The sequence below is a fragment of the Gigantopelta aegis genome, chromosome 5, assembly GCF_016097555.1.
Source record: "Gigantopelta aegis isolate Gae_Host chromosome 5, Gae_host_genome, whole genome shotgun sequence".
Classification (NCBI taxonomy): Eukaryota; Metazoa; Mollusca; class Gastropoda; order Neomphalida; family Peltospiridae; genus Gigantopelta; species Gigantopelta aegis.
In genome coordinates this window covers 14,497,300-14,509,165 of record NC_054703.1, presented here as the reverse complement: position 1 = coordinate 14,509,165, position 11,866 = coordinate 14,497,300, and the positions used below count along the sequence as shown (strand labels likewise).

General features: G+C 39.9%; 1 protein-coding gene across 1 annotated transcript; it reads right to left on the bottom strand.

Moving 5' to 3' along the window:
- Positions 1-4,004: 4,004 nt before the first annotated feature.
- LOC121373348 lies at positions 4,005-10,391 on the bottom strand. The gene has a single exon (XM_041499929.1). The coding sequence runs from the start codon at positions 9,749-9,751 to the stop codon at positions 4,046-4,048; it is 5,706 nt and encodes a 1,901-aa protein (XP_041355863.1). The 5' UTR covers positions 9,752-10,391; the 3' UTR covers positions 4,005-4,045.
- Between the last annotated feature and the right edge of the window lie 1,475 nt (positions 10,392-11,866).

Here is an 11,866-nt window from a genome sequence, read left to right as displayed (position 1 = left end):
TCCAAAGCCGCCAATACCAACTTCTACCATACGAAATAAAACCATCTAAATGTCTCCACTGCCAGCAATGGGGCCATGGCGCCAATAAATGCAAACACCATAAGGAGCAGCCCACCTGCTACAGGTGCGGCCAAAAGCACCCCAGGAGCTCCCGCAATTCGCCATGTACCCGACCCATCCAATGTCCGAACTGTCTAAGCAGGCACATGGCCCACGATGACACATGCCACCACTATCAACGTGCGCTTAGACAGCTAAATAATAGAAGAGAGCAACCAAAACAACTAATAACAAGCTACCCAACGCCAAAACCAGTTACAACCAATATAACCTATGCGGCGAAAGTAAAAACAAATGAACAAACCCAGATAACCGAGCTAAAAACACTAATTGAAACACTGGTAGTTGAAATGAACAACATTAAAAATAAACTTAACAACTAAAAAAAAAAAAGATAGTAAGTAAACTAATAAACTAAAATAAAATAAAAATAAAAAATAAAAAAATAAAAATTAAATAAACTAATCAATTACGGGACTACAGTGTGGGAGACAAGTCTCCACACACCCATATTAATAAAAATAAATCTATAAGTAAAGGCCTTAGCATTCTCCAATGGAACGCTAAAGGCCTCCACTCAATGGGACATGGTGCCGAACTCACTCAACTCATTAGCACCAATAACACCAAGCCAGATATTATATGCATACAAGAAACTTGGCTAGGAACTGGCTAAAAAAAAAGTAATAATAAAATAACAACTAAAAAATTTAAAATTCCAGGCTATACAACCTACTACAAAAATAGAGAAAATAGCACTAGAGGTGGAATAGCCACACTCATTAAAAGTACCATCCCGCATAGCGAAATTAAATACGAAGCCTTAAATACCAATCTGGAAGTCAAGGACTTACGGTATTAAATAAAAAGATGCCTATAGACGTCATCAATGTATATAGCCCACCGGGAGCAGCCCATAAACAGCCAACTATAAACGACTACAATAAACTTATCAAACCAAATAATAACCTAATCCTAGTAGGAGACTTCAACAGCCATAACCCACTGTGGGGAGGTCAGCACTCCGACACACAAGGAGACATACTAGAAAACTTCATTAACATAAACAACCTAGTATGTCTCAACGATGGCAGCCCCACCTACTATCACGACCAACTAGCAACCTCATCTGCCATCGATCTTACCATAACATCTAATAATATAGGGGCAAACGCCCAATGGGAGGTACTTGATACTCTAAATAGCGACCACCTACCCATACTAACCAACTATAAAAGTAATATAGAATATACCGAACAAGAAAAATTCTTACCAAAATTCAAATTTAGTAAAGCCAACTGGGCAGGCTTTACAAGCGAATGTAGCCAAATTAAACTAGAAACTAATATAGATATCGATGAAGCGAAACTCAACAGCTGCTCCTTTACCAAACCAAACCCAGAGTGTGATTGTGGCACCCGGGAATATATGAAACACTATCTCCTGGATTGCACGCTACATACCACTCAGAGACAACTAATGATAGAATCAATAACCGAAGCCAACCATAATAAAAAAAATAACGCCTAACTTCCTATTAAACCCGGATAAATATCTAAAACATAAAACCTTCAAAGCAGTTTATCTATTCGTCCAGTCCACCAAACCAAAGCTATAAATAAACCAACAACAGGCACTCATAACATTTCACTAGTACGCCCCTAAGAAGGAACATAAATAAATAAATGGAAAAAACAGAGAGAAGAAAACACCCCAGCGAATTTGTTTCCGTAACTCCCAAATTCAAGGGCCATAACTCTGTGAAAAAAACCCAACTAAAATCGCCATGAAATTCAAACTTGATCTGTAACAGAATTTTTGTAGGGGGGATGGGGCAGGCTTGTTTTTGCCAAAATTAAACGAAAATGGCCGAATCTGGATAACAACACTTGTTTATATTTGAATTACTGCCAAACAGCTATATATGGTTGCAAACGAACCTCTATGCAATCATACATAGACTACAACTAATTTTGAGGGTAGATTAATGGAAATACTTGATAAAAAGGTCTCAGGTTAGCACATTTCCCCCCAAAAATGTCCATAATTTTTGCCTGAATTTGAGGTTTAACTCCAGAACTAGGGGTAGGACAGTTGAACTAAACAACACACCGGGTCAAACAGAACAGAGCCGATTCAAGTTTGGCAAAGCTTAGAACTAAACAACACACCGGGTCAAACAGAACAGAGCCGATTCAAGTCTGGCAAAGCTTACAACTAAACAACACACCGGGTCAAACAGAACAGAGCCGATTAAGTTTAGCAAAGCTTAGAACTAAACAACACACCGGGTCAAACAGAACAGAGCCGATTCAAGTTTGGCAAAGCTTAGAACTAAACAACACACCGGGTCAAACAGAACAGAGCCGATTCAAGTTTGGCAAAGCTTAGAACTAAACAACACACCGGGTCAAACAGAACAAAACCGATTCAAAGTTTGGCAAAGCTTAGAACTAAACAACACACCGGGTCAAAGAGAACAGAGCCGATTCAAGTTTGGCAAAGCTTAGAACTAAACAACACACCGGGTCAAAGAGAACAGAGCCAATTCAAGTTTGGCAAAGCTTAGAACTAAACAACACACCGGGTCAAAGAGAACAGAGCCGATTAAGTTTTGCAAAGCTTACAACTAAACAACACACCGGGTCAAAGAGAACAGAGCCGATTCAAGTTTGGCAAAGCTTACAACAAAACAACACACCGGGTCAAACAGAACAGAACCGATTCAAAGTTTGGCAAAGCTTAGAACTAAACAACACACCGGGTCAAACAGAACAGAGCCGATTCAAAGTTTGGTAAAGCTTAGAACTAAACAACACACTGGGTCAAACAGAACAGAGCCGATTCAAGTTTGGCAAAGCTTACAACAAAACAACACACCGGGTGAAACAGAACAGAGCCGATTCAAGTTTGGCAAAACTTAGAACTAAACAATACACTGGTCAAAGCTTACAACAAAACAACACACCGGGTCAAAGAGAACAGAGCCGATTCAAGTTTGGCAAAGCTTAGAATTAAACAACACACCGGGTCAAAGAGAACAGAGCCGATTCAAGTTTTGCAAAGCTTACAACTAAACAACACACCGGGTCAAACAGAACAGAGCCGATTCAAGTTTGGCAAAGCTTACAACAAAACAACACACCGGGTCAAACAGAACAGAGCCAATTCAAGTTTGGCAAAACTTAGAACTAAACAATACACTGGTCAAACGGAACAGAGCCGATTCAAGTTTGGCAAAGCTTAGAACTAAACAATACACCGGTCAAACAGAACAGAGCCGATTCAAGTTTAGCAAAGCCTAGAACTAAACAACTCACCGGGTCAAACAGAACAGAGCCGATTCAAGTTTGGCAAAGCTTACAACTAAACAACACACCGGGTCAAACAGAACAGAGTAGAACAAAGGAGGAAAAGGAATGGACAAATGAAAGAAAGAAAACATGGACGAACAAAAAGAAAAAAAAAAAAATCAAAACAAAGAAGGAAATATTTTATTTGACAATGCACTCAACACATTTTATTTACGGTTATGTGGCATCTGACATAAGGTTAAGGACCACACAAATATTGAGAGAGGAAACCCGCTATCGCCACTCCATGATCTACTCTTTTCGATTAGCAGCAAGGGATATTTTATATGCACCATCCCACAGACAGGGTAGTGCATACCACGGCCTTTGATATACCAGTCGTGGTGCACTGGCTAGAACGAGAAAATAGCCCAATTGTCCCATGATGGCAATCGATCCCAGACCGACCGCTTTACCACTGGGCTACATGCCACCCCCTAAAATAAAGAAAGACTTTAAGTTAATCCACACCAACGTCCACCTGTTCTCGTATGAGTGCAGAAGAGTAGGGCGGAAAAATTACTCATCACAATGAACGAAAGAAAGAACGAAAGAAAAGAAGGAAGGAAAAATCAAAATCAAAACAAAAAATGACTTTTAAAATACTGCTTATTTTATTCCAATTGGAGCAGTCATATTGTTTTCTTGCACTTGTGTCTGTTAAGAACATACATCGTGGTGAACACCTGGCCACAGGCACCACACGCATAGACCTCAACATGCTTCCTTTTGTGCAGATTCAGACTTCCCACAGAACAAAACGTCTTTCCACACTCATCACAGCTAAACGGCTTCTCCTTAACGTGAGTTACCAGATGGGTCTGAACAGACGAATTGGTGTTGAACCTTCTCCGACACACACCACACTCATACAGCCTCGCGTCTGCATGGATCTGCTGGTGCACTTTGAGGTGGGCAGCCTGCGAGAAAGACTTTCGGCAGATCCCACAGGTGAAGGGTCTAATGTTTCTGTGGAGCAGTTGGTGTCGCTTCAGGACGTGTGCGTACGAGAAGGATCTTTCACAGACTTTGCACTCGAAGGACTTCACAGGGTTGTGAGTTAGTCTGTGAGTCTTCAGACCGCCCGACTGACGGAACAATTTCCCGCACTCATCACACGAGAAGTGGCGAGTGTTGGTGTGGACCAAACCGTGACTGCGTAGAGCCGATTTAGTCTTAAAGGATTTGGCACAGATGTCACATCGATGATGCTTCTCTCGAGTGTGTGTCAGTGAATGTGATGCAAGGTGACTCGACTGCCTGAACGATTTCTGGCACACTTGACAAGCAAAGAGGCGGGTGTTGGTATGGATGCGCTGGTGCGCTATAAGCGATTTCTTATAGACGAATGTCTTGCCACACGTCTCACAGATTACGTTTCTGTTCCCTTCATGATGCAACCCATGTTCGACTAGATGACACTTCTGGCGGAAACACTTCCCACAAAGATTACACTGAAACGGTTTAAGGTTCTGGTGAATCAGAACATGGTGCCTAAGACCGACACTCGATTTGAACATCTTGAAGCAGACTGGACAATTGTGCTGCTTTGGCACAGCTGATCTACTATGGTAAGTCTTTAAGCCACGTTTCTTTAGGATCACTGGTCCATTAAGGAAATCTCTTTCAGAACATTCACTTTTCTCCAAATTGGCTGGCGCATTGTTAACACTTTCTGGAGACATACTGGCATCAGTACTAGAATGCATAGAGATATAATGTCTCAAGAGTTCTGAATCTGAACCAAATGACTTCTTACAAACAGGGCATGGATACTTCCTTGGTTTATGTCTATACATATGAGATTTAAGGTGAGATGCTTGATAAAACCTTCGCCCACATCTTTCACAGCAGAAGGCTTTAAATCCTGTGTGTTGAATCATATGTCGTTTCAAAACATGTTTAGATTTAAAAACCTTACAGCACTTACTACAAGAATTTTTTTTTTTTCGTGAATCACTAGCATTATCTATCTGACTTCCATTTTTAGATTTAGCTGTGCGTTTAACACACTTAGTGTTTTTACGACTTTGCACAGATGTTTGTTCAACATTATGGTTACTTTCTTTGGTAACCGTCATTGGAACATCATCATCAGAGTTGTCATTTGAGGAACAATCTATGTTTAACTCACCCATATGTTCTATACGACTTTTATTGCACAACTCTTCAATATATTCTATACCATTTCTATTATTTATATCTAACTGTCCAGAAATTTCAAAATTTTCTACAGATATATTAAATTCAGTATCTGTCGATTTAGCATCAGGTACCTCTTCAAATAATTCATGTTTAGATGCTACATTATCAGAGACAATGTATTTTAAAGTGTCGTCGTGAATGTTCGGCGAGTCAACATGTGGAAGTGCATGTGCATCAGATCTGATGTCTGCCATCTTATCTTGTGTCACGTCGTTTGCAGGATCTGGACTTTCACACACAACATCCTTCAGCACATCAGGTTTCTTGAGCCTGTTGACATGCTGCACTAACCTGACCGATCTAACGGTGGCAGCTGCTGGTGCTGTCTTAAACTGAGATAATTTAATTTCAGACCCTGATGTTACCTGGGATAGGAGACCCTTAAACATATTTTCATCTTTGTTTGCCAAGTTCAGATGTGGAACTGGATGTTCTGCTGGTACAGCTATTTCTTTTAGAGATCGCACAGATTTCAAATCATTCACAGATTTGTTGAACAAGTTCACATGAGTTGATACTGCCACACTAATATGAGCTACTTTATTTTCGGACTGTGGATTCTGAGACACAAGATCCTTCAAATCATCCTTAGATCTGTTGAACACGTTCACATGTGACACCAAATCAGCAGGTCTAGCAGATACTTCTGCTGCTAATTGTAACTGACTTAGTTTATTTTCGGACTGTGGATTTGGAAATAAGGGATTCTTTGAAACACTGTCACATAGAGACAATTCATCAGCAGAATGTGGATTATCAGATGCAGGATCTTTCACGTCATGAAATATACTTAAAGCATTCACATCTTGCTCAACTGCTCCGACAGTTGCTGGTTGGGATTCAGCTATTTTGTTTGCAGACTCTGGATTTTTAGACACAAGATCATCTGATGTGCCCTCATAGCTGTTTGATTTCACATGCTGATGGTCATCTACAATATCATGTTTCTGATCTTTTAGAATTTTCATTTCTTTTGGATGTATTTTCGCTTTAGGATGTATGACTTTGTAGTGAGTTTTGGTATGATTGGCACAGTCTATCGAGAACTGGAATTGTTTCTCACATACAACACATGAATGTTGTTCTTTTTCATTTTCTCTTTGCTTCAGAGCAGGCCACTTGTTATTAAATGACACCTTTTTCGATTCACCATGACTAAAATGTGTACAGGAAACATCCTCACTCCTACTCTCCTTAGAATTTCCATTATCAACATTTTTTTTTAAATCATTTAAATTCCTTTTAGAGCCCTGGTTACTGAACAGTTGAACCGAGTTACCAACCTCTTTACAAGCTAAACATCTATATGTCATAGGTTCTAAATTACTTTCTTGATGCTTGATCAACATACTTTTATTAGGAAGTGTCCTTTCACAAACCTCACAACTACCCGTCTCCTGATCAACTTGAAGCTTTTGGTAGATATCAACCAGTTGCTGGGCCAACAATTCTCTTAGTGATGGATCCAACAGTTGTTTATCTGACAACTTCATGTACGTTCCATCAAAATGGAAATTTACCTTCCACCCATCAGGCTCAACAAGCTCAGCTGGAATCAATTGCAGGCGGTATCTTTTTATCTTATCATCTGTCAATTCAACTGATGTGGTGATATGAAGATAGTGTTCTTTTGGAATGGTATTTATGGTCTCTACCGCTGAAATATTGACAAGAGTTTTCAATATTTCTTTAGTAAAATATAAGTCAAGCAAGACAGATTCGTGAACATCGATGTAAGGAGCCACATAAGATTCATCCACACAGTGGTCATTATTTTCAGTGTTAGCATCTTTATGGACAGGTTCCACTAATAAGCCCACATCAGTAAATGAATTTTTGGTATTGATGACAACATTTCTGTCACAAACTTTAATGTCCTTTAAAACTAAAACATCATGATCATGCAAAACATCTACTGGATCACCTTTAGAAACAATATAATCACCACCACAGTCATCTTCATCATGGACTTCAACTTTTAGTACAGTTAATTCATCAGTTAGTGCAATATGACACAATCCATCACCGCCTACTGAAACTGTTTGCACTGCATCAGAATCTATAGATTCACTCAAATGCTGTTCTCTTGAAGGAGAAACATCATTCTGTTCAACATGTTCGTCAGTGAAATAACTCAACTCTCTACCTTGTAAAACCTCAATGCTGCCGTCGTCCTGTTTAATATAAACTGTTACTGTTGGCACCTGCTCCTTCTCAGCAGCCTTTGCTAAGATGTATAGTCCACGATGTTTAGCATCTGCATTGCCCGAGCCACCTGGGATGACACGAGAGTTGTGGACTGTGTCCAAGTCACTACAATAATACTGAGGTGTGTCCACAAGCTGTCCAGTATCCTGGTCATAATAGCATACTGAAAGACATTCTTTGTCAGGAGAAACAAGTAGCCGGTCTTCATTTACACTGGCAGCATTTCTATTTTGTAAGGTCATGTCAGATGTTGAAGAGCAAGATAAACCAGTCTCATCTGATATCACTACATGCACAATGTTGCTAGACTCTTGGTCCGTCACAGAAACTTCAACATTAACTGCTTTAGGTGTTGTATCTTTGTTTTCTGCCCTAAAGTCTGTCGTAGTTGCTGTTCCATTGCTACAACAGATCTCAGTCTCGTTATTAGCAACACTTTCAGAAGAACGAACACATCCAGAACCAGCAGTAGATTCTGCAGAATCAACAACAGCTAACGTCTGTTTGCTAAACGACCCAGCAGCACTGTTTCCAGAAACAGGTACATATTTATTGTTGTTGATCAGAGTACAAAGATTTTTAATATCCAATTTCTCGCCAGGAGCACGTTCATTTGTTGGAGAAAGGCAGGTACCATTTGCGTTATTCTTTCTAACATTGTTTAGTCCTTCTTTGACTGGCTCAAAAGTATGTTTCTGCTTTTCGTTTTGGCCCGTTGTAAGTACAGAGTCAATGCCTTCTTCAATGCAGTGTGTTTTAACAGGATATTCTTTAGCATCATTACCTTCAGTTTTTATGACAAGCTGACTTACTTCAGACGATGGAATAATAGCTGGTTTCAGGACAGCAATGTATGTGTTGGGGCTCTGTTCAAACTTGTCATCTTTAACATTGGAGAGGGAAGACTTTTGTGTTTTTCCATGAGCAGCAATATCAATACGGATGTCCTGAGATTCATCTTCTAGAGTTGAACCCTGAAGTGAATGTTCTTTGTGAATTTCTTTTTTGTCTGTAATGTTTCCAGACTGAACCCCTTTCTGTTCCTCCTGATTCTGTATAACAAAATTCCATACATTATGATTGTGATGAAGAATAGGTTCCGATTTAATCAATGGTTTCCCATCATCTTCAGATTTTGATACTATAACGACCTCTGGCACAGACAATGGATTTCTTTCCAAAATGTTTTGTTCTGCTTCACATTTTGTATTCTTCTTAGACTGGACTTTCTGTTTTGTGTGCATTTTAGTATGTTGAGAAAAAGCTCTCTTTCCTGTAAGGACTTTCCCACAAGTGTTACACAGAATATGGTCCTGTGCTTTGACAGGTTTTTCTTCATGGACACCCTTCATGTGAATTTTAAGATTCCCCGACTGTCGAAACATCTGTCCACAAACGGCACACACAAACGGTTTCTCCCCGGTGTGAATTCGCATGTGTACTGTCAACCCCTGTTTGTAACTGAACCGACGTTTACATAACGAACACTCAAAACCAGGTTCTAGACGACTGTTGCCACAGACAACCTTTCTGTGTTCATTGAGATGAGAAATCTGCCGGAACCCCTTACCACAGCTATCACAGATGTACGGTCTCTCCCCGGAGTGAGTCCGAAGATGCTGCTTCAGGACATGGCCGTACATGAAGACCTTCTCACACTTGTCACAAGGGAATGTCCTGGTGCTGGTGGCTGGAGTTTCGATGGACTTGTGTACGCAAGCGATGTTCATGTGCGAGGTCAGATGAGCGACCTGTCTGAAGCTCTTCCCGCATGATTTACACTCAAATGGCTTCTCACCCGAATGTGTACGCAGATGGATCTGTAAAACACTTCTGCCTCGGAAAGATTTTCCACACTCCTCACAAGAGTGTATTGTTCTCATCCGACGTTTTGTCTTCGCTTTAAAAGCAGAATCTGCCTTCATGGTTAATATTTTCAGGAAAAAGGCAGGACAATTTTCAGTTTAAGGTTCACTATACAGTGGGACATGAATTAGCAAGAGTGTAATGTTCTAACTCGACGTTTTGTCTTTGCCTTCATGGCTAATATTTTCAGGAATAGGCAAGACAATTTTCAAACCATTTAAGGTTCCCTATATACAAAGGAAGATGAACTTGGCTCAATTTATTGTCCTTATCTGATATTTTGTCTTCATTTTAAAAAGCGACATTTGTTTTCATATTTTAAAAAAATTAAAACCGTAGGACAATTTTTAAACGTTCTAAGATTCACTATACAGTTAGGAAAATTATCTAGGACACATGTCACGATATATCCAGAAAACTTTGCCGTCTTGATAATGAGAAAGTCAGTGCGACCTTTAGGACAAGAACAGTTCATTGGGTGGGACTAGAATCAGGTATCTGTGGATTATCTCAACCATATTTAGTTTCTGTCACTTTAGCTTCACCCATTATCCACAACACAATATTCTCCTTATATGACGTGTGCTCTGTCTGCATTCAAAAGGTGAATTTCACTTCATATTTCACGAATCTACATACAGGAACACTGTACAGTTTCCAGATGATTGAAGCAGTATGGGCACTCACAAGCACTTCTGAGCAAACCTGAAAACATTTATCAAAAAACAAGTTACGAGTTTGCTTGCACCAATTAATCAACATTCAATTATACAATTGGTTAAAATTATTTGAAGATAAGAAGGATATAAATTATAAGGACCATGCACCTAGTGTCATGTTCAATGGGTTAAAGAAAGAAATGAAAGAAATGTTTTATTTAATGACACACTCAACACATTTTATTTATGGTTATATGGCGTCAGACATATGGTTAAGGACCACACAGATATAGAGAGAGGAAACGCACTGTCGCCACTTCAAGGGCTACTCTTAGATACTCACCAAAATTACAGCCAATTTTTCAAAAGAAAGAGGTACATGTATCTAAGGTTATCTCATCTATTATTTAGTTTCGGATGGGATGTAGCCCAGTGGTGAATTGCTCGCTCGATGCGAGATCGGTCTGGGATCGATCCCTGTCGGTGGGCCCACTGGGCTATTTCTCATAACAACCAGTGCACCACGACTGGTGTATTAAAGGCTGTGGCTTGTACTACACTGTCTGTGGGATGGTGCATATAAAAGATTCCTTGCTGCTACTCGAAAAGTAGCCCATGAAGTGACGACAGCGGGTTTCCTCTCTCAATAGCTGTGTGGTCCTTAACCATTATATATGTCTGACGCCATATAACCGTAAATAACATGTGTTGAGTGTGTCGTTAAATAAAACATTTCCTTCCTTACTCCTCTACTATTTACTTTGGGATGGGACGTAGCTCAGTGGTGAAGTGCGAGGTCGGTCTGGGATCGATCCCCATCTGTGGGCATTTCTCATTTCAGCCAGTGCACCACGACTAGTATATTAAAGGCTGTCGTATGTACTACACTGTCTGTGGGATGGTGCATATAAAAGATTCCTTGCTGCTACTCGAAAAGTAGCCCATGAAATGACGACAGCGGTTTTCCTCTCTCAATAGCTGTGTGGTCCTTAACCATATGACGCCATATAACCGTAAATAAAAAGTGCTGTGTGCGTCGTTGAATAAAACATTTCCTTCCTTCCTTCCTGATAATCTTGGTAAAGTTTCTGTATGTTACATACAGGTACAAACAACATTACAAGACAATCCCTATTATTTGAGAAGAAAACCCCCACATATCATACACAGTTTGAGTTTGGAGTAAGTTTATTATTTTAACATCTAGCAATTGCAATACATATTGTATGAATCGTACAGCTGACTTCTTTTTACATTAATACTTTCTATACAAAGATATGGTCTTAACGTTTTATTTAACGACACACTCAACACATTTTGTTATGGATATATGGCGTCAGACATATGGTTAAGGACCACGCAGACATTGAGAGAGGAAACCCACTGCTATCACTTCACAGGCTGCTCTTTTCGATTAGCAGCAAGGGATCTTTTATACGCACCATCCCACAGACAGGATAACACATACCACGGCCTTTGATATACCAGTCATGGTGCACTGGTTAGAGCGAGAAA